Below are 20,209 nucleotides of genomic sequence, written 5' to 3' on the forward strand. Positions count from 1 at the left end.
GCTGGCGTCCGCCGGCCCGGCGCCAGCCTTGGGGCCCTCCTAGCCCGATCGGCGGCGCGCCGCCACAGCGGCACGAACACGGGCGCGCGCTGGGCCGGCTGCCGCGGGCGCGGCCACGGCGGCCACGCGGGCGCCGCCGCCGCGGGGCACTCGGCCGCGGACACCATATTGCCGCACGCGTGCATATTGCCGCACCCGGCCGGGCCCGCTGTGGCGCGGCGCCGCTGTGGCGCGGCGCCGCCGCCGCGGGCTCTGGCGGGCTCTCGGGGTCTGCGCCGCGCCACGCCGCCACAGCGCCCCCGCCCTGCGTCCAGCCGCCGTACGCGCCACCCCGCCGCAGCCGACCCACCGCCTCGTCTACGCTCGTTGCGGCCGCCCGCAGGAGTCGCCGCCACCCCCCGGCCGGCCGGCGTGCGCTGGCAGGCGCCCCGCAGGCGCACGTACGCACGGCTGCCGCGTGGATGGCGTCCCAGGCTAGCCATCGGAAGAAAGCGGCGATCCTGCGGCCGCGATCCGACGGAGTCGGCCGAGACGCGGCTAGCGGGCCGCTAGCCTAGCGCGCGGCCGCACGGTGGCCCGGCTGGGGCCATTCCCCGCAGGGCAAGCCTGGCTGGCTGCACGCCGACCTCGGCCCGACTGCCGCCGCCGCGTGTGATCCGCCGCCGCGCTTGGCGCGTTAATGCCGCCGCGGGCGCAGCCCGCCAGCGCGGCTGGGCGAGCCGGGCGCGATCGGCCGCCAGCGTCCGGACTGCGGCCATCGGATGGCGGCATATAGCCGCCGGTCGAGGCCCTGATCCGAGCGCGCCGCAGCCCGCCGCGCTAGTGGGCCGCCGCGCCCGCCGTTGGCCCTACCCCAACCGCCGCCCGCGCCGGCGCCGCCGGTTCCTGGCCGCCCGTTCGCCGCCTGCCCGGCCGATGTGACGGCCCGTTCGCGAGAACAGTGTGACGGCGTGACATCGCTTGGCCGCCGAACGGCCGCGCAGATAGGGCCGCCGGCGGCTCGCCAGCGCCCGTGGCGGTCTGTGACAGCGCCGTGCGTACGTGCGTCCGGCGCGCTGGCTCCCGGCCGCAGCCTGGCCGCCGGCGGCCGTTCCCCGGACGCCCGCGCAATTGGCCAGCGCCGCCAGATCGCCGCGCCGTACGCCCGCGCCACTGCCCCTGCGCCGCCCGTTGGCGAGCCGCGCGGCGGCTCGCGTCCGGCTCGCCGGCTCGCCGCCGCCCGCCGTCGCCTCCGCGCCGCCGGCTCGTCTGCGCGTCGCGTCCGCCGCGGCGGTGGCGACCTGCACCGTGCCGCGCCGCTGCCGCCCGCCCTGTTCGGAAGTTGCCGCCGCGCGCCGGCCCCAATTGCCGCCCGCGCGACGCCCGCCGCAGCCAAGACTCGGCTGCTTGCCTGGGCCGGCCTGCGGCGTGCCCGCTCTGTTCGCTGCGGCCTGTTCGCTGCGCCGCTTCCGCCTGATCCGTGCCTCGCCTGCTTTATCGCCTCGGCCCCCATCCGCCGCGGCTATCCGCCCGCATGCCGCCAATCGCGGAAGCTCGGCCGACCGTATGCCGGGCTGGCGCGAGCGCTGGCGGACGCCGTGCGGCGCCCACCCGGCGATCCACCCGCGTCAGCCGCAGCGTACGCTGCATGCCGCCCTGCCGCCGCGCCGCACGGTGTGCGGCGCCACGGCTGACTGCCGCCCGCTCGCGGCCGCCGCCGGCGACCCCGCTGGCGAGAGCCGCGCTCCGGCCGGAGGCCGACGGCGCGCCCCACATGGCAGCGCTGCCGAGGGGTCGCGGCGGGGGCGTGCGCGATCCGCGCCGCACGCCGTGCGGCTCAGCTCGGGTCCAGCAGCCGCCCCGTCCAGCGTAGGAGCCAGCAAGAGCAGATGCGCGCGCTTGCCGGACTGCCGCGCGATGGCCGGTTTGCGGCCGCCTTGCGGCCACAAGGCGGCCACGCTCGGCCCGAGTCGCTCCCGCGGACCCGCGATGAGCCGCACCGCGTGCGGCGCAGGCGGGCAACTCCCCGCCGCGTCTCTGTAGAGCTAGCTACCTCTGGCAGCGGGCAGCCGGCCGTCTCCAGCCCGAGCGGCAGCCACCCTTGACGCTGTCGCCGCCGGGGGCTCGCAAATTTGCCGCAAGTGCGTTCGGCGGTTGAGGAGCAAGATGCCCCCAGATAGCCTCAATCCGGCATACCCGGCCGCTGCGAGACTCGTGTCACCCCGGCTACAAGCCGCATGCTCTGCGGCGCACTTCAGCGCGGCTGATCCGGCACGGCCGGCTGCTGACGCGTCCAATTGAGGCTATCTAATTACGCGTCCACTTGGGGCTGGCTCGGCGTCGTCCCAGCGGACACGCCGGAACGCGCGCCGCACCCTGTGCGGCTCAATTGCCTGCCAGCCGGCGCACGTATCCCCGCCCGAAGGGCGGCCACCCCCGACGGAGTCGCCGCCGGAGGCTCGCCATTGCGAGGTGGCTGCCTCGGCCAGCCGGCGCACGTACTCCCCGCCCGAGCGGCGGCCACCCTCGACGGAGTCGCCGCCGGAGGGTCGCAATTGAGCCGCATGCCGTGCGGCGCGGGCCTCGCCGCCCTCCAGCGCCGGCGCCGCACGCCAGGGTGCCCCGCGCGCAGCCGTCTGCGCGCCCGGCCATGCCGCAGAACGGCCGTCCCGGCCGGCTCGCCGCCGTAGCTAGCTGCCGGCAGCGCCGGAAGCGCGCCGCACGGCGTGCGGCTTACGGATGCACCGGATACGCCAACGTTAAAACTATCAGGCGCGCCGCGGCACGACAAACTCGTTGTTTTCGTCAAAGGTGGCCGGGGTGGCCGTCTGCGCCGGGGACGTCGGCGCAGACGCGCCCGACGCGCCCGACGCCGTCGTCGACGCCGGGGACAGCGGGCCGTCAACCGCAAGCGCCGCCGGCGCCAGCTCCAGCTCGTCCGGCGGCGGCGAGCGCGCCGGCGACGTCCCGGGCGACAGGGACTCGGCCGGCGCAACCTTGCGCGACGGCGACAGCGTGTCGTCGGTCTCCTCGGCGTCCTCGAAGATGGTGCTCGTGTTGAAGACCATCTTCGGCACGTCCGGCCGCGGATCGGGGTCGGGCTTGGAGTCGCGGGCCGTGTACACGGTCGTCGCGGACTTGACCGAGGCGTTGCTCGACCGCCGCGGGCGCGTCGCGGTGGTGATGATCCGCGGCAGCACGCGCTCCTCGGCGTCGATCGGCGACAGCAGCGACGGCGCCGGGTCGATGAAGGGCGCGGCCGTGAAGGTGATGGCCGGGTCCTCGACGGTCTGCTGCAGCACGTGGAAGATGTCGTCGAGCGAGAGCTGGTCCAGGCAGTCCTGCCAGGTGGCGTCGAACACCGGCGCCAGCGGCCGGTTCTCCGGGTCCTTCATCCAGCCGTCGGCCGACAGCCCCGAGCGGACCGGCGAGTGCGACATGACGAGCGCGATCTCGACGCCGACCATCTGGCAGTACCGGTCCAGGTCGAGGTCGTTGACGTCGAAGCCGAACGGGTTCTCGATCTGGAGACCGATGGCGGCCAGGCCCAGGATGACGTAGGCGGCTATCAGCGTCGCCGGAATGGCCACCCACGAGATCGTCGAGACCAGCTGGAACGGCAGCGCCAGCACAAAGATCCACGCGAGCTGGGAGCACAGGATGTTGTACGCCAGCGGCAACGGCGTGCGCAGGATGCGCTCGGTGCCCGTCAGAATCTCGGTCAACGAGTTGGTCTGGGCGTAGAAAAACGAGGTCTCGGCCGGCGAGAGCAGCTGGTGGCCGTGCTGGAGCTCGCGGCAGTAGTACGAGATGAACTGGAGGATCTCGAGCGGCAGGTTGCCGTGGATGATGGTCGCGCGCGCGATGCGGTCGTCGCGGTCGACGAGGTACTCGTGCAGCCGCGGGTCCTGGGGGATCCACTGCTGCAGCGACGCCTGCAGCTTCTCGCGGAAGTCCATGGACGCCTTGCGGGCGCTGGCGCCGAGCGCGGCCAGCTGGAAGGACGTGCCGGTGCGCGAGCGCGTCAGCGGCGCGCCGTCGGGGTCGGCGGCCGAGCCGGCGCGGCGCCGCACGGGGCTGCGCGCCGACAGCGGGCTCGTGGCCGTCACCGGCACCGGCAGCGCGCCGGTCGTGCTGCTGACGCTGCCGCCCAGGCCGCCCACGGGGATGCCCTCGGCCTTCTCCGCGGCCGCCATCGCCGCCAGGTCCGACCGCCGCTTGGCGTACGTCGGCAGGTAGTGCACCAGCTCCTTCAGGTCCTCATAGTCGGTGCCCATCTCCTCGCGCAGGTGGTGCTTGAGCGCCACCGCGAAGCCGTGCAGCAGCTTCAGGCACGTCACCTTCATGAGCACGTCCTCCTTCTCGTGGCCCGCGCGCAGCGGGATCTGGAACCACACGTACCGCGAGAAGTTGCGCACCGTCAGCGTCAGCTGCGCCCAGTACTTGCGGCCCTCGTTGTACCGCTCGTACGCCGTGTTGACCCGGAACGACAGCGCGAGACCGGTCACGAACGCGAGCGTCGAGATCAGCACGCTGGCAAACCCCAGCGACGTCCGCAGCTTGGAGATCGCCACTATGATCGTCGCCCACGACGCCACGATCACCATCTGCGGCAGCAGCGACCAGAAGATCGAGCCGCGGAAGCGCAGCGCGTACGGGATCCGCGACCGCGCGAACGGGTCGTCGTGGACCTTGGAGTTGAGGAACTGGTCGATCTCCGACCGCGGGAACAGCTTGGGCCGCCACGTCAGCCGCCGCCGCCGCGGCTTGCCGGGCCGCGGCATGCGCGCGCTGGCCGGCAGCTCGGTTTCGTCGAAGAACGCGCCCTTCTCGTTTGTCGGCGAGAGCTCGCTGTCGTCCGTGCGGCCAGCGGACGTCAGCGACGCCGTGCGCTCCAATCGGGGCCCGTCGCGCGTGCTGGTCGCCGACGCCGACCGCTCGAGCCGCGGGCCGCGCGCGCTGGCCGCCGAGAGCGAGCGCTCGAGCGGCCGCGGCCGTCCGGCGGCCCGCGCGCGCACGGCGTCGTCCGCGCGCGCGGGGGTCGTCGTTGTCGTCGTTGTCGCCACCGCCGCGGCCGTCGTCGTCGTGGTCGTGGTCGTCGCCGTGGCCGGCGTCGCCGGGCTCGCCGTCGACTCGGCCGCCGTGAAGCTTCGGGGACTCAGCACCTGGCTCATCCGTCGTCGAGTTTCCGTCTGTGAGTGGTCGCCTGCAGGGCGTGGCTCTTAACAGTCCCGGCGTTTCGCCTAGGCCGACAAACTTTGCGTTTCCCACCGGCCCCGGCTCGCCAACCGGCCACAGGCCACGCGACGGGCCGGCCGTTGCCACAGGGGCCGTGGCCCCGCGCCGCCGTGCTTGGCCGTCCAGTCGCAGTCGCGGCGACGCGCCCGGCCGCCGGCGGCGGTTAGGTAGCACGGCACCTGCATAGCACCCGCAGCCACGCGCGCCTACCCGCGTTGCCATGCGCCAACCCGCATGACTAGTGCCTCGACCCGCATGCGCACACGTCAATCTGGCATCCGTCCCGCGCCTTGCCGCATCGGCGCGCGCTATGCCCGGCGCTGCTTGCTCCGACAGCCGGCCGCTACCACTAGCCGCCACTGCCCCTGACTCTGTGGCGCACGGCCAGGGGCGCGGCGGTGCTGGGCCGGCGCGGCCGCGCGGCCGGCGGAGGCCGCCCTGGGGGGGCGCTGGCCGCTGCGCAGCGGCTGCAGTGGTAGACGTCGCACCAGCCCTGCGGTCGCGACGCGACCGGCGCGACCCCGTCCGCCCGCAAGCGCACGGCTGACGTCGGCTGCGCGGTCGCGCTGCGCCACTGCTCGCGTATCGCGGCCTGTCGCACCCGCCGCGCGATCTACGACAGATCTGCGCTGTGTTGTGTTTCGGCCGTGTTGCGGCTCAAACACGCCCCGCAACGCGGCTCCCGCGCCGTCTCGCGGCCGGTCTACGCGGCTGCCGCGGCGCGCTTGGCACCCCGGCCTGGTTGCGCACGGCTGCGGCGTCGCCGCGGCGACCGCCGCACGCCGAGCCGCGCGGCGGCCACGCGGCGCCCGTACGCGGCGTCCACTGCGCTAGCGCGCCCGCTCCAGACCGCACCGGCCAGCGACGGCCTTGTCGCGGGGCTGCGGCAATGTGCCGGGACCTGTGGCTGTAGACGGGCGCGGCAGGCGGCCGCACAATGCCGCGTGCATGCCTAGTGTGCGCAAGCTGGCGGGCAGGGTTGGCCGGCAGGGCTGCCCGACGCGGTCGGCGCGAACCGGCAGAGTGCGCCTGGACCCGGCCGGTGCCGCGGCCACTGCCGTGGCGAGTGCCGTGGCCAGGTCGCCAGGTGGCCACACGGCGGGCGGCCGGGTCCGTGGATCAGCCGAGCCCGCGCCGGCCTAGCGATGGCCGGGCGGCCTGGGTGCCCGGCCAGCCCGCCAGCGAGATGCCTGCGGCGGCCCGTGGGCCGGCGACGCCCACATCGCTGCTCCTCTGGCCTCTGGGGGTGGACCCAGTGGGCGACAGCGGTCGCTAGTCCACTGGCGCCACGGCCAGTGGTCTGGCGCAGGGCCCAGCGCGAACCGGAGCCCAGTGGAGTTAGACCCGCCGCCACTACAGGCGCCGGCGGCCACCGGCGCGCCGGGTCACTTGGGTACGCGGCTCAACTACTAATAGGGTTATCCATTGGAGGGTTGACTGCTGGGGCAAGTCACAGAGGTTAGTTTATCGACAAACTAAGCCCCGCAAGCCAACGGACCGGAGGCTAGTACACCCGAGCCTAGAGGTCGATCTAGCCGGCGCCAGGGTACGGACGGCAGCCTTTACGCACCGTCGGCGGCGGTCAGACCGATCGCCGACCACTGTAGCAGCCGCCGCGGTCGTACGCGGGCGGCGGGCCTCCCCCGCGCTGCCGGTGGCCGCAGCACCGGCTGCGGCGACAGCGGCGCAGGCCGCCCAGCTGCTGGCACGGTTTCGGGCTCCCGCCCCTGCCCGCCGCGCCCGTCGTGCCCGCTTGCCGTCCGGGCCCGCGACCCGGCCAGCTTGGCCAGGCCGGCCGCGGCAAGCGGGCACGCAGCGCCGCGCGCCGCAGACGGCTTCGCCGCGACAGCGCGGCTGTGCCGCGCCGTCTCCGCACGCTACCGTACGCGCCGCATGCACCGCGCTCTCGCGCGTGGTTGTGTAACGGTGCAGGGCACAGTGTAACACACGGTCGCAGGCGCGCGTGGGCATGCGGGTCGGGCGTAAGGCGTGTCTCACGTGCTGGCGGTGGCGCGGCGCGACAGGCACCAGCACGACGCGGCCGCGGCGGTGCTGGCGCGGAGCCACGGCCAGGGGCCGCCGCCGGCGGCCGTCCACGCGGCCGGGCGCCGCCGCCGCCAGCGTCCGACCGGCGGCCCAGCGCACCCGCACCCGTAACAACGACGGCCAGCCGGCCGGCTGTGAACGCGTTTATCTCCGGGAGGCGGTGCTCTGCGCCACAGAGATGGTACCCGAGGACGCGCTCAAGCCTGGAATTCCCAGAACCGGGCGGCTAGTCTAGTGCGGCCTAATTGGGCTGTTTGGTCTGTCGCACAATCGTGCTCCCTTTCTCTTTTCTACTTCTTTCTGGCATTCTCGGCCTGCACATAGACTAGCAGCGCGGCCAACCCTTTCCCAGCGAAAAAGGACGAAGACTACACGAGGACACACAGCCAGGGCCCAAAGTTGGCGCACATACAACCAAAATTCGGCCAAAACCCAGGACCATACACCCTTTTTTAAAATTGGTGGTTTCTTTTCGTTCGCTCTCCTCCTTCCACTGTTTCTTCACATCGTCTCCAGGCGATAGTTTTGTGTCCGTGTGTCTTTCATCCTATCGCAGTCCGTATCCAATGGCCAAGCAGACCAGCGACATCCGCCGCAAGCTCGTCATCGTGGGCGACGGTGCGTGCGGCAAGACGTGTCTTTTGATGTAAGTAGCGGACCGACTTGCAATCACGATCGGTGGCCGGCTGCAATTCCGCCGGCCGATCCTGGGCGGTGCTGCGCGCGACACGGCAGCAACGGAGACGGCGGCGGACGGCGGGCGCGGACGAGACGGTGGCGACGGCGCGCGGGCGGCGGGCGGCGGGCGGCGGTGCCAAGGGCGACCACCGGCCCGGGCCGGGTGCGACGGGGCGGCGGCGCGGCGGCGCGGCGGTGCGGCGGGCGGCAGAGGGCAGGCCGCGCAGGCGGCGGGCGGCGCGCGCGATGCGACACGCCCGCCCGTGCTGCTGCCGCCGGCTCGCGGTGGCAACCGCCAGAGCGGGCACGGCGGCGGCCGCGGCCGCCGCGGCCGCTGCCGCCACCACGCCCCGTCAGGCCACGTCCCCCCGACCCGCGTCCGCCGCGGCGGGCGCGGCCCAGCCGGCCTGCGCCCCTGTCGGCGTTCGTGCGCGCCGGGGGCGACACAAACACTGGGCTATTTTTGTCGTCCTCGCGCCTAACCGCGACTAGCGCCCCCCTCCGACGGGCGCGCCCTGCAACGCGGGCGGCTCCGCCGCGCGCAAGTGAGACCTGCTAACGTCCAGCGTCTTCTCCAAGGGAACGTTCCCCGAGGTGTACGTCCCGACGGTGTTTGAGAACTACGTCGCCGACGTCGAGGTCGACGGCCGCCATGTCGAGCTCGCCCTGTGGGATACGGCCGGCCAGGAGGACTACGACCGGCTGCGCCCGCTGTCGTACCCCGACTCGAACGTGATCCTGATCTGCTTCTCGATCGACTCGCCCGACTCGCTCGACAACGTCCAGGAGAAGTGGATCTCGGAGGTGATCCACTTCTGCCAGCACCTGCCCATCATCCTCGTCGGCTGCAAGAAGGACCTCCGGTTCGACACCAAGACCATCGAGGAGCTCCAGAAGACGTCGCAGCGGCCGGTGACGGTCGAGGAGGGCCAGGCTGTCGCCGAGAAGATCGGCGCGATCAAGTACCTCGAGTGCTCGGCGCGCACCCACGAGGGCGTGCGCGAGGTCTTTGAGCACGCCACCAGAGCCGCGCTGCTGGAGAGACCAAAGCCCAGACGGGGGACGAAGTGCGTTCTCTTGTAAAATAACTACTGGATACTCCACGGTTCATCTTGCCTCATATATAATTTGAAGTCCCTTTTATTGTTTCTACGACCCTTCCTCCGTTGTCTGCCTTCCGCCGTCTTGCGCTACTCTCAAACTCCGCTAATCCGTCTGCCGTCGGCCGCGGCCTGGTCGACATCTCGAGTTTGATTAGTTCATGTGATGATTTAAATTGTTTGGCTTCTATTAATATAGTCCGTCGCCGTGTTGTTATGATGTATGACGATTTGTAAAGCTAACCGGAATAAATGTTTCGTTCTCGTGTTGGCTGTGGACGCGTAGCCGGCGGCGGAGCTGCGGGCGCGCGGCGTGGCACGGGGGTGGCTGCGGGCGGGCGCGAGCCGCACGAGGGCCGGGCGGCCGAGCCGCACGGGCGCGACCCGGCCCGCCGCGACCCGGCCAGCCGCGACCCGCCGCCGCTGCGACCCGCCGCCGCGACCCGGCCCGCCGCCGCGACCCGGCCCGCCTCACAGCGTCATCTCCACGTCCGCGTCCGCCGCCGCCGCGTCCGCCGCCGCCGCCGCCTCCTCGACCTTGGCCGCGACCTCGGTCTTCCGCCGGCGGCTCTCGGCCACGCGCTCGGCCTTGAACCGCGTGATGCGCTCGGCCAGCTCCGTGTTCGGAATCACGTCCGCCAGCTTCAGCGGCACGCGGTTGAACGGGTCCGTCGCGTCCGACAGCAGGTGCGACTTGATCGTCCCGCGGTCGATCGACACGCGCGAGCTCGGCAGGATCACCGGGTCCTCCATGAGCGTGTACATCAGCGGGTCCAGGAACTCGTCCGGGATCTCGCCCAGCTCCTCCTCGCCCAGCTCGGCCTCGGCCTTGGTGGCCTCCACGTGGTCGGCGAACGCCGCCAGCGCCGCAATGTCCTGCGACGACCGCAGGCTGTACTTGGTCATGATGGACGCCGCCCGCGAGAAGGTCTCGCGGCGGTACGAGCGGCCGTCGCGCGCCACGGCCTGCACAAACGGCGGCTCGTCGCGCAGGTTCAGGTACACGTCCGTGATGGTCGACAGCAGCGCCTTCGGGTTGAAGTGGTACTTGTGCGGGTCCTTGACCTTGAGCCCGGTGCACTTGGGCCCCACCAGCGCCTCCAGGTTGTAGTCCAGCATGGCCGCCAGCCGGTCCACGATCTCGGACGTGACAAAGGCCACCGGCACGGCCTTGGTGAACAGCTTGAGCAGCGCGACCGTCTCGTTCGCCAGCAGCACGTACGACGTCGCCTGGCGCTCCGCGGACGCGAGCGTCGCCGCGCGCTCGCGCGCGTCCGTGCCGGCCGCCGCGCCGCCGTCCGCCAGCTCGAGCTGCAGCTTGTGGATCTCGGCCAGCTTCGACAGCGACTCGTCCAGCAGGTACGTGGCGTCGTTGAGCAGCAGCGCCACGAACCGCACAAAGAACTCGACGTCCTGGCGCGACTCCTGCTCGAGCTTGGTCCGGTAGATGGGGTTGTCCCACACCGACTTGATGATCTGCGAGATGTAGTACCGGATGTTGAACTTGTCGTAGAACTGCGAGCTGGCGCCGGTCTGCTCGATCTCGATGTAGAACGACATGAGCACGTGGAACAGGTGCTCGAGCGCGAGCGGCGCCGAGTTGACGATGTCGCTCAGGTAGCCGTTGCGGTTGTCGCGCTGGCGCAGCGTGCCGTAGAAGAGCACCTCGACGAACTTGCTCTTGAGGTACGGGTTCTTGATGTAGCCGGACGTGCGCAGGAACGTGACCACAAACACGACGAGCTCGTTCATGCTCTGGTCCCAGAGCGCCTGCGGCATGTTGCGCGAGTAGTAGTTGACGAACCCGGTGATGTTCTCGACAAAGTACTCGGGCAGGAACCGGAACGAGTCCGGGCAGGGCGCGTCGATCGGCAGCCGCACCGGCGTCTGCGGGTGCGCGTGCGCGGGGTCGGCCATGCGGACGAGCCACGTGGCGGCCGTCATGAGGAACGCGAACGAGCGCGAGAACGCGAGGTTGTCGTTGAGCGCGGCCGAGAACGCGTGGTGGAGCGCCTGCGCGTGCGACAGCTGCAGGCGCACGCGCGCGAGCGTGGACTCGAGGATCGACGCCTGCGGCGAGTTGGCCCACTTGACGCGCTCGGCCTCGAGCTGCCGCAGGTGCTTGTCCATGTCGGCGATGTCGTTGCCGAGCTGGCTCTGGTTCTGCATGGCCGCGCCGAGGCCGTAGTGGTGGCTGGCCACGTTGAGGAAGAAGACCTCGGAGATGAAGTTGGGCGCGGGCGCGGGCGCGGCCGCCAGCTCGGCCCGCCGCGCGGCCACGTAGCCGTCGAACGTGCTCTGGTCCGCGTCCAGCTTGACCTCCTCGCGCACGTCGAGCCGGTCCGACTTGACAAAGTACTCGGCGTCGATCCGGTCGAGCTTGGAGAACGTGGCGTCCACGAACGGCTCGCACAGCTTGTTGAGCACCGCCGTCACGTTCAGCATGAACGCGTCCGACGAGACCTGCGTGCGGTCGACCTGCAGCGCGCGGCGCTTGTGGTTGAGGTTCATGGCCGCCGCAAAGTACTGCAGCATGCGGTCGCGCGCGTGCGGCGACGCCCGCACGACCCGGTCGACCACAAACACCAGGTTGTCCTGCACGGTGCGCAGCTCGGCCGACAGCGCCGACGTTGCCGACGCCAGCACGGCCGACCCGGCCTCCTTGGCGTTGCCAAAGTACGTGTTGGCCACCGTCGTGTCCACCGGCGAGATCCGGAAGAACGGCCCCAGCACCGTCCGCAGCTCGAGCTCGGCCGCCGTCACGCCCTCGGGCAGGAACCCGGGCAGGTCCGCCAGCAGCGCGGCCACGGGCTTGTGCGCCACGAGCGCCTGCAGCGCCCGGAAGTACGCCTGGTAGTCGTCCGTCATGGTCATCGTCCGCAGCCGCGCCCCGAGCGTCTCCAGCACGGGCCCGACCAGGTCCGCCACCGTGTCGTCCTCGATGGCCCACGCGACCACGTCCGTCACGTACTCCTCGGGCACGCCGGCGGCGCTGTCGGGCCGCGCCACGAGCCGCGCGGCCAGGTCCACGCCGGCCTCGGCCCCGAACATGTCCGGCACCGTGACCGCCAGCACCGAGTACGCGCAGCACAGCCGCTTGGCCTCGGCCAGCACCGCCTGCTTGCGCGGCCCGAGCGGGTCGCCGTAGCGGATTGCGCGGCGCGCGGCCCCGACGCGCTTCCACGAGCCCACGAGGTAGTCGAACGGCGCCGCCACCCCGACCTCCGTCAGCCGCGCGAGCAGCGCCCGGTCGATCGAGTCCTGCGCCAGCCGCACCGGGCCATCCGCGGCCATTTCCGCCGCCACCTCTGCCAGAAACACGCCCTCGCCGCCCTCGCGGACGCTGACCTCAAAGATCCGGCCGAGCGTGGAGTCTTCCCACGCGGCAAAGTCTGCCTCCAGCTTGGCGGGGTCCTCCGGAACGGCCGCGGCCGCTGGCGCCGGCGACACAGGCGCCGATGTTGCCACAGCCGCGGCCGGTGCCGGTCGCGGGCTTGCCGTTCGTCCGTTGGTGGTCGGCCGCGTGGTAGCCGCGCGGGCGGGCTCGCTCGGCGACGCCGCCCGCTGCTGGCTCTGCAGCGCCTGCAGCCGTGCCAGACGCTTGTTGCGGATCTGCGTCAGCCTGCCCATGCGCCCACCTACCGTGTCGGCCTCACTGGAGTCATCCATCTTTGATGCTTGTCGTCGATCGCGGCCGCTTGCTGGGGCGGCGTGTCGTTGCGCGCACCCCGGGTAAGTGTCAGGCCGGGTAAGCGCCGCACGCCGTGCGGCTCACTGCCGAAGCAGCCAGCCTCGACGGAGTCGCCGCCGGAGGCTGCTGCGCCACCGACGGGGAGCCTCCGGCGGCGACTCCGTCGAGGCTGGCTGCCCTACGGGCAGAGGAAAACTGCGCTCGAGACAGGCGCTGAGGTCCGTGCGGCTATATGCCGCACCGTGTGCGGCTCACTGCCGAAGGCAGCAACCCTCGACGGAGTCGCCGCCGGAGGCTCGTAAGCAGGTGGTGCAACGAGCCTCCGGCGGCGACTCCGTCGAGGGTAGCTGCCCTCCGGGCAGAGGAAGTTTGCGCTCGACGTGACACCCTGGGGTCCGTGCGGCTATATGCCGCACTCCGTGCGGCTCGACGTTTGGGCTGACCTTGACGGCCGCCCGCATACATTGGCTCGCAGAGCAAGCTAGCCGGAGACTCACTGAGGTCCGTGCAGCTACGTGCCGCAAGCGGTGCGGTTGGAGTCGGCCTTATGACGTGCTGACGCGCTGGTAATTCGCGTAGATAGGCTACAGTTGAGGCTGCTCGCGTACGGCTTACGCGGCTGTCTCGCGTGGTCTGTGTAAGACGGGCTCAGCCGCACGGCGGCGGCATGCAACACGTCATGCCCAGGCTCCCAGCGGGTCTCAGGCGCTGCGGCCCGGATGCGAGCCGCACGACGTGCGGCATATAGCCGCACGGACCCCAGGGTGTCGTCTCGAGCGCGAGCTTCCTCTGCCCGCAGGGCAGCTACCCTCGACGGAGTCGCCGCCGGAGGCTCGTTGCACCGCCTGCTTATGAGCCTCCGGCGGCTCGGTCGAAGGTAGCGGCCCTTGTCATGAGCCGCATGGCGTGCGGCATATAGCCGCATGGGCCAGACCGTCGCGGGCCGTGCTTGATCGGGGCTGCTACGTCCGATTGGATCGCTCCCGGGACTTGATCGACCGGCAGCCTAAATCTCCCAGACTCCTGTCAGCGGTGGTGGCTCGCGGGCCGTCGCGGCATTCCTGGACGCGACTGGGAGTGCGGCTATATGCGTGCGGCTCAGTGGCACGGCCCAAATCTTTTTCCGAGCCAACTCTTCCCAGCACCACACGGCCGCGAAGAATCCGTCCGTCGTCTATCGGCGGCCACACGATCAATCAGCATCGTCCGGTGAGTGCAGGGCGCGGGCCGGCCCCGACCGGGCGCTAGCCGCCGCGGAAATTGGCGCGTCGCGGCGTGGGCTGACGGCAGACTTCGGCAGGCCGCGGGCAGCGACCGCATGCCGGCGTGAGAACACGCGCACAGCTGAGTCGGGCGGCGAGCATCGGCGGTGATCGGACATGAAGGCGACGAACGCGAACATGTCGTTCAAGATAATGCGGCGGCAGACGCCGTCGAGCGACGGCGGGTCGCAGACGGGGGTGAGCGACGGGGCCGGGACGTCGTCGACGGCGACGGACGCGTCGTCGGTGATCTCGTCGACGTCGTCGTCGGCCGAGCGCGAGCCGACGTCCAAGGCGCCGAGCCTGGAGGAGCGCGCGGCGGCATACCAGGAGGCGCGGCGGCGGATCTTCAAGGACTTCCCCGAGTCGTCGGCGGCAGACGACCTGCGCGCGGACGACGAGTGCCGGCGGACGGACGACGACGAAGACCTGGACGAGTTCACGCGGCGGTCGCAGTACTACCCGGTGGGCGACGGCACGTACCAGATCGTGGGCGACCGCCGATGCCGCGACCCGGTGTACGGGCTGGCGACGGGAATGGGCGCGCTGGCGCTGGCCGACCAGCGGATGGCGCCGGAGCGCGCGGCGCCAGCGCCGGTCAAGGCGCCGGTCAAGACGCGCTGGAAGATCGACGGCCAGCGGTACGCGGTCGGCCACGGCGCGGCGCCGCTGTTTCCGCCGGTCTCGGCTCCAGCCTACAAGCCGCCGCAGCGGCCCGTGTACCCGCCGGCGCCGGCGCCGTCGCCGTACTCGGGGTATGGCGGATATGGCTACGGCTACGGCTACCCGCCAGGGTTTGCGGGCTACGGCCAGCCGCCGTTTGGCCAAATCCACGGGCCGGTGCCTATGGGTGGCTACGGCGCGTACCCGCCGCAGTACTACGCGCAGTACGGCAAGAGCGCGTACGGCCACCCGGCGGGGCACGCGGTCCCGTCGGCTGGCCAACTGGGCGGCCAAATGGGCGGCCAAATGGGCAGCCAAATGGGCCACATGAGCGGCCCCATGAGCGGCCCCATGGGCCAGCCGGGGCTGCCGGGCCAACCGGGGACCGGCCTTCACACGGCCTACGGCTACGGGTACCGGCCACAGAACTACACGCCGCCGGCGTACTACAGCGGGCCGACGCCGCGGCCGGGTCAGACCATGGCGCAGGGGATGGGCCAAGCCATGGCGCAGGGGATGGCACCAGGTGTGGCGCAGGGGATGGCGCAGGGGATGGCGCAAGGTATGGCGCAGTCGATGGCGCAGGGAATGGCGCAGCCGATTCCCCAGCCGCTGCCCCAGCCACACTCTCAGCCTCTCCCGCAGCCACTCGCACAGCCGCTGGCCCAGCCGCTGCCGCTGCCGGCCGGTCAGCTCGTGCAGCAGCTCGGCCAGCCGCTGGCGCCCGGCCAGCTCGGGCTCCAGCCTGGCCTGCGCCCCCTCCCCTTGCGGTCCTCGGCCTCCCGCGCCAGCTCGGCCGAGCCCGATCTGCATCACCCCTCTCTCGCGCGCATCGCGTCTCCGGACGTCTAGTATGGTTTCATGTCTCACGGTGGCTTTTGTATTGGTCCTAATGCACGCAGCAGTGCTGCCTAACGCACACTGCTGCTCAACGCAGTCCTGAGCCCGGCCGCGATGGCCGCGGCGACGGCGTCGATCCCGACGACGCCGCCGGCGACGGCAGCAGTCCAGCCCGGGCGTCGGAAATGTCCTCGGTCGCGTCCTCGTCGCGGGCTGGGCCCGCCCGGTTCTTTTCGCCGTCCAGCGACGGCTCGCGCGACGACTCGTCAAACACGTCGAGCGCTTCGACGCTGCCAAACTCGTCAATGTTCTCGAACGCGTTGTAGAGCTCGCGCGCCTTGCGCTCGCCGCGGTCGCGGCCGGCCTCCAGGTCCCCGGGCGCCGACCGCAGCTCCTGGAACTCGTACGACTCGCCCTCGGCGGTGTCATCGCCGTCGCGGCCGAGCGACGCGTACCGGCCGGCCTGGCGCCGGTTGACGCAGATGTAGATGGCCACGAGCGCCACAAAGCCGATGATGATAAGCACGGTCGCGTAGATCCACGCCGAGTACGCGCCGGTCGAGCCCAGCAGCGTGCCGAGCCCGTCCAGGAACGAGTGCGACGGCGTGGGCGTGTCGTCGGCAAAGCCGTCCGAGCCATCGCCGTCGTAGGCGTCGCCGTCCGACGGCGTCGTCGCCGACGGCGCCGCGGCCACAGACGACGTCGCCGACGCCGTCGCCGACACCGACGCCGGCGCTGTCGCCGACGGCGCCGGGCCGCCCGGTAGGGGGTACGGCGTGGCCTTGTCGGCGTCGATGGCCTCGCCCCACAGTGTGAGCTTCCAGTTCTCAAACACGCCGGTCGTGGCCGGGTTGGCCGTGTCGTAGACGGTCACGGTCCAGTTGCCGACGCCGGACTCGCCCCAGTGCACGACCGACATGAAGCTCCAGTTGTCGTAGCCGTCGCGGCTGTCGTCGCGCGGCCGCGGCGTGGCCAGGTCCGAGTACGCGCCCGTCGGCGAGACGAGCCGCACGCGCAGGTCGCCGCGGCGGTCGTGCTGCACGTTCATCATGACCTGCACGTGCTCCAGCCGCGCCAGGTTCGCCTTGGCCAGCGTCTCGGCGGTGATCTCGATCGTGGCCGACAGCCCGACGGCGTCGTCCGAGTCCGGGATCGGCTTGTCGACGACGTAGACCAGCGAATGGTACCACGCCTGCGGCTTGACCATGGTCCACGTGCGCGCGGCCTCGACTAGCGCGTACGCGTCGATCTTGCCGTAGCCGTAGCGGTGTGAGAACTCCTTGCCGCTCGCGGTCGGCTGCCACTCGGTGTCGCCGTTGTCCAGCCGCACGGCCGTGGCCAGAGCTAGGTACTGCATGTCGCGCCACGTAAGCTCCGGCCGGACCGACAGTGCCAGTGCAAACACGCCCGCGGCCAGCGGTGCCGCCGCGGACGTGCCGCCGTGGTCCTTGGTGCATGCGCTCTTGCCGACGTCGGTCGTGTGGATGTGGTCGCCCGAGCCGGACGAATACGTGACCACGAGCTGGGCCGAGCAGTCCTCGGCGTAGAACGGGTGCAGACCCTTGCGGTCGATCGCGCCCACCGTGATCGAGTAGATCGAGTTCGTGTAGCCGTCAAAGTTGCAGTTGTCGCCGTTGGCCGCGCCGTTGCCGGACGCAAACACAAACACCGACCCACGGCCGCCGCGGCCGTTCTCGACGCCGTTGACCAGCGCCCGCCGGATCAGCTCGCCGGGCGCGTCCATGGCTTCGCCGTCGTCCGGCGGGCCCCACGAGCACGAGTAGATGTCGTTGACGTCGAACGCATAGTTGAGCGACAGCGCCTCGTCCGCGTCCGTGATCTCCTTGGACAGGATGCGGATGCCCGACACCTTGGCCTCGTACGCGGCCCCGATGCCGCACACGGTGTTGCGCGCGGCCGCAATCTCGCCCGCGCACCGTGTGCCGTGCCGGTCGTCCGCCAGCCGCGGCCGCGGCTCGGGGCCAGGGTCGTTGAAGTCCCACGACCCGGCCCGGCAGAAGTTGTCCTTGAGGTCGTCCGAGTTCAGGTCCAGCCCGTCGTCCACGATGGCCACAACGATGCCCTGGCCGGTCACGTCTGCGGTCAGCTCAGCGTGCGCGCTCACGTACTCTGTTCCCAGACCCCGGTCACGTTGATGTCGTGGTGCCGCTGAAGCGGGTTGTAGAGATGCCACTGCTTGTCAAACTCAGGGTCCGCGATCGCCAGCTCCTTGCGCAGCTCGCCGATCCGGGCGAACCCCGAGTCCATGGGCGGCGCGGCGCGCTTGTGCAGCCGCTTGGCGCGGACGTGCTCGACGTAGAGCACGCCCTCGTCGGCGGCCGCCGCTGCCATCCGCTTCTGCAGGTGGCCGCTGCGCGCCTTGGGCGCCGAGAACAGGTAGTGGTTCTCCAGCGAGCCGAGCGGCTCCTCGAACCGCAGGCCGTGCGCGGCCGCGTACTGTGCCAGGCGTGGCGGCAGCGCGGCCTCCACATCGTCGGCGCAAGTCGCCAGCCCGCACGTCGCCAGCACAGACGCGTGCGGCGCACCGTCAAACTCCACCGCAAAGTAGTCGCGCTCCGCGTGGTCCCGTGGCCGCACCAGGCTGCGCGAGAACGAGCCGGCGTGGCGGTGGCCGTGGCCGGCGGCCGACGCCAGCGTGGCCACGGCCGCGATCGCCGCGGCAATTGCCGAGAGGCGCATCGACGGACGGCTGTGCCAAGTAGCAGGGGCCGAGCCGCGAACGCAGTCAGATGCGGGTCGGTTCGGTCGAAAGAAAGGCCCGGAGATGCCGGATCGCAGCTGGTGCTTGATAGACGACGACGGTGGAGCGAAGTGCGCGTGTCACCGTGTGTTACCCGGTGTGAGCCGCACCGCATCAAGCAACTCTGCTTACATTGCTACATACGGGCCGCGTCACTGTGGCGGTGGTGGCGCACCTGAGCCTCGGCGGCGCCGCGGCTGGGCCCTGCTGGCTGGTGTCACAGGCACCTAGCCGCACGATGTGCGGCTCAGCCGTAGCCCGCCGCAGCGCCGCCGCCGACGCGCAGACGCCCCGATCCGTAGGAGCGGACCCGGCGCAGGTTACACAATCAAACGAACCGCACAGGGTGCGGCCACTGCCCGCGCGGCATCACCCTCGGCGAAGTCGCCGTGGCTCGCGCGCAGTGGCTCAGCGAGTGGCGTCAGCCGCACCAGGTGCGGCGTCGGCCAGCACCAGGCGGTCGATCGCACTCTCGATCGCGTCGAGCGTGTCCTGCTCAGTCGGGGCGTGCTTGCTCGTGTCGGCCGGCTTGTCGACCTTGGACTCGGTCCCGGACTCGGTCTTGGACTCGGTCTTGGACTCGGTCTTGGACTCGTCCCTGGCCTCGGCCTTGTCAGACGCCCCCCTGGCCGCGGGCTTAGGGTCGGCCGCCTTTGCCGCCGGCTCAGCCTCGCCCTCAGCCTCGCCCTCAGCCTCGCCCTCAGCCTCGCCCTTGGTCTCCTCCATTGCCGTTTTCGCCCACATCGCCTCCAGCTCAGCCGTCCACCCGCACAGCGTCGCCAGCTCACGAACGGCCGTGTCGCAGTCCGCCAGCACGGTCACGTCGGTCTTGCGGCGGCCAAAGTCGCCCACGCGCTCGAGGTTAAACAGCACGCGCGGACACGAGACTTGATTCGGCAGGTCGGCAAACGGGTGCACCTGCAGACTCGTCCCCGCCACGATCACCAGGTCGGCCGCGCGCGTGTCCACCGGCGCCAGCTCAAAGAACCGCGCGGGCAGGTTCTCGCCGAAAAAGACGATGTCCGGCTTGACCAAACCCTTGCAGCGCGCGCAGTGCGGGATCTTGCCGGCGTCCATGATGGCCTTGAGCGTCGCGGTAGCCATCTCGGTGCCGCAGTCGATGCAGTGGTTCGCGGCGAACGAGCCATGAGCCCACACGATCTTGTCCTCCGGCACGCCGGCGAGGTGCTCAAGCGTGTCTGGCGTCAGCGCCGGCTGCGGCGCACGTACCTATGTTTTGCGTAAACACGCGGCGCAGCACGCCCTTGCGCTCCAGCAGCGCCAGGAACGAGTGGAACACCGTCGGCCGGAACTTGCCGGGGTAGAGCTCGTCGGCGAGCGTGTAGAAGGCCTCTGGCCGCCGCCGGAAGTAGCCAATGTCAAACACGGCCTCGGCGTAGGGCAGCTTGAGCCGCGACAGGTTCGCGTACAGGCCGGTCTTGGGCGACCGGAAGTCCGGGATGCCGGCCGACGTCGAAATGCCGGCGCCGACCATGACGACGACGTTGCGGGCCTTGCCGGCCTTGAGCAGCGCGGCCACGCCCGCGAGCTCGCTCGATCCTGGGGGAGCCATGACGAAGGCCCACTGCGGCGCGGCGCGCTGTGCGGCGCGGGTACCATCGTGGTTACCCGGCTACCCACCGCAACGGCGCGCCAGCAGTCAGCCGCACTCCCGGCGCGTCTTCGGCGGTGGGCGGTGGGCACCCCTGGCGCCCACCCCCCAGCGGGCCTGTGTGTCGCGTCCGGGGGGAGCGCTCGGCCCTTGCTGCCGTACGTGCCGCGCCCACCACCGTGGTCTGGAGCGGCCGGTTCTTCCCCGCCCGAGCTAGCAGCATGACGCTCGGCGTCAGCCGCACTCCGCAACTTGCCGCCGCCGGCCACAGCTTTGCTGGCGCCGGCACGGCGGCACGCGGGGCCAGCCACTGGCCAGCCACTGGCCAGCCGTCGGCCA

The 20,209-nt window shown here is 71.3% G+C and overlaps 5 protein-coding genes across 5 annotated transcripts; 1 reads left to right on the forward strand and 4 right to left on the reverse strand.

The window, feature by feature from the left end:
* Positions 1-2,624: 2,624 nt before the first annotated feature.
* On the reverse strand, positions 2,625-4,104 carry V1510DRAFT_416120 (Bestrophin, RFP-TM, chloride channel-domain-containing protein). The gene has a single exon (XM_066933702.1). It carries the CDS (start codon positions 3,936-3,938, stop codon positions 2,748-2,750), a length of 1,191 nt encoding a protein of 396 aa, XP_066789152.1. The 5' UTR covers positions 3,939-4,104; the 3' UTR covers positions 2,625-2,747.
* Positions 4,105-7,758: 3,654 nt separating this feature from the next.
* V1510DRAFT_416121 (small GTPase superfamily) lies at positions 7,759-9,309 on the forward strand. The gene is made up of 2 exons (XM_066933703.1): positions 7,759-7,909; positions 8,508-9,309. Exons 1-2 carry the CDS (start codon positions 7,830-7,832, stop codon positions 9,022-9,024), a joined length of 597 nt encoding a protein of 198 aa, XP_066789153.1. The 5' UTR covers positions 7,759-7,829; the 3' UTR covers positions 9,025-9,309.
* Positions 9,310-9,512: 203 nt separating this feature from the next.
* Positions 9,513-12,671, reverse strand: V1510DRAFT_364528 (ubiquitin elongating factor core-domain-containing protein; the record flags this gene model as incomplete). Its single annotated transcript, XM_066931192.1, has 1 exon — positions 9,513-12,671. The coding sequence occupies one exon, from the start codon at positions 12,669-12,671 to the stop codon at positions 9,513-9,515; it is 3,159 nt and encodes a 1,052-aa protein (XP_066789154.1).
* A 2,844-nt stretch (positions 12,672-15,515) lies between these two features.
* V1510DRAFT_377538 (peptidase S8/S53 domain-containing protein) lies at positions 15,516-18,346 on the reverse strand. Its single transcript, XM_066931588.1, has 2 exons — positions 17,627-18,346; positions 15,516-17,594 (listed from the first exon to the last, which is right to left on the reverse strand). The coding sequence occupies exons 1-2, from the start codon at positions 18,195-18,197 to the stop codon at positions 15,586-15,588; spliced, it is 2,580 nt and encodes an 859-aa protein (XP_066789155.1). The 5' UTR covers positions 18,198-18,346; the 3' UTR covers positions 15,516-15,585.
* A 596-nt stretch (positions 18,347-18,942) lies between these two features.
* On the reverse strand, positions 18,943-19,819 carry V1510DRAFT_346540 (DHS-like NAD/FAD-binding domain-containing protein; the record flags this gene model as incomplete). Its single annotated transcript, XM_066930821.1, has 2 exons — positions 18,943-19,457; positions 19,489-19,819. Coding segments are annotated over 2 exons (846 nt in total), but the record flags the coding sequence as incomplete, so codon positions are not given.
* Between the last annotated feature and the right edge of the window lie 390 nt (positions 19,820-20,209).

The sequence above is a fragment of the Dipodascopsis tothii genome (assembly GCF_038497935.1).
Source record: "Dipodascopsis tothii strain CBS 759.85 unplaced genomic scaffold V1510scaffold_13, whole genome shotgun sequence".
NCBI lineage: Eukaryota > Fungi > Ascomycota > Lipomycetes > Lipomycetales > Lipomycetaceae > Neoaidaea > Neoaidaea tothii.

Coding starts and splice junctions, on each gene's coding strand:
- V1510DRAFT_416121 (XM_066933703.1), top strand. CDS start 7,830: ATGGCCAAGCAGACCAGCGACATCCGCCGCAAGCTCGTCATCGTGGGC. Junction 7,910..8,507: donor GGCAAGACGTGTCTTTTGAT/GTAAGTAGCGGA, acceptor GCTAACGTCCAG/CGTCTTCTCCAAGGGAACGT.
- V1510DRAFT_416120 (XM_066933702.1), bottom strand. CDS start 3,938: ATGGACTTCCGCGAGAAGCTGCAGGCGTCGCTGCAGCAGTGGATCCCC.
- V1510DRAFT_377538 (XM_066931588.1), bottom strand. CDS start 18,197: ATGCGCCTCTCGGCAATTGCCGCGGCGATCGCGGCCGTGGCCACGCTG. Junction 17,595..17,626: donor GACCGGGGTCTGGGAACAGA/GTACGTGAGCGC, acceptor AGCTGACCGCAG/ACGTGACCGGCCAGGGCATC.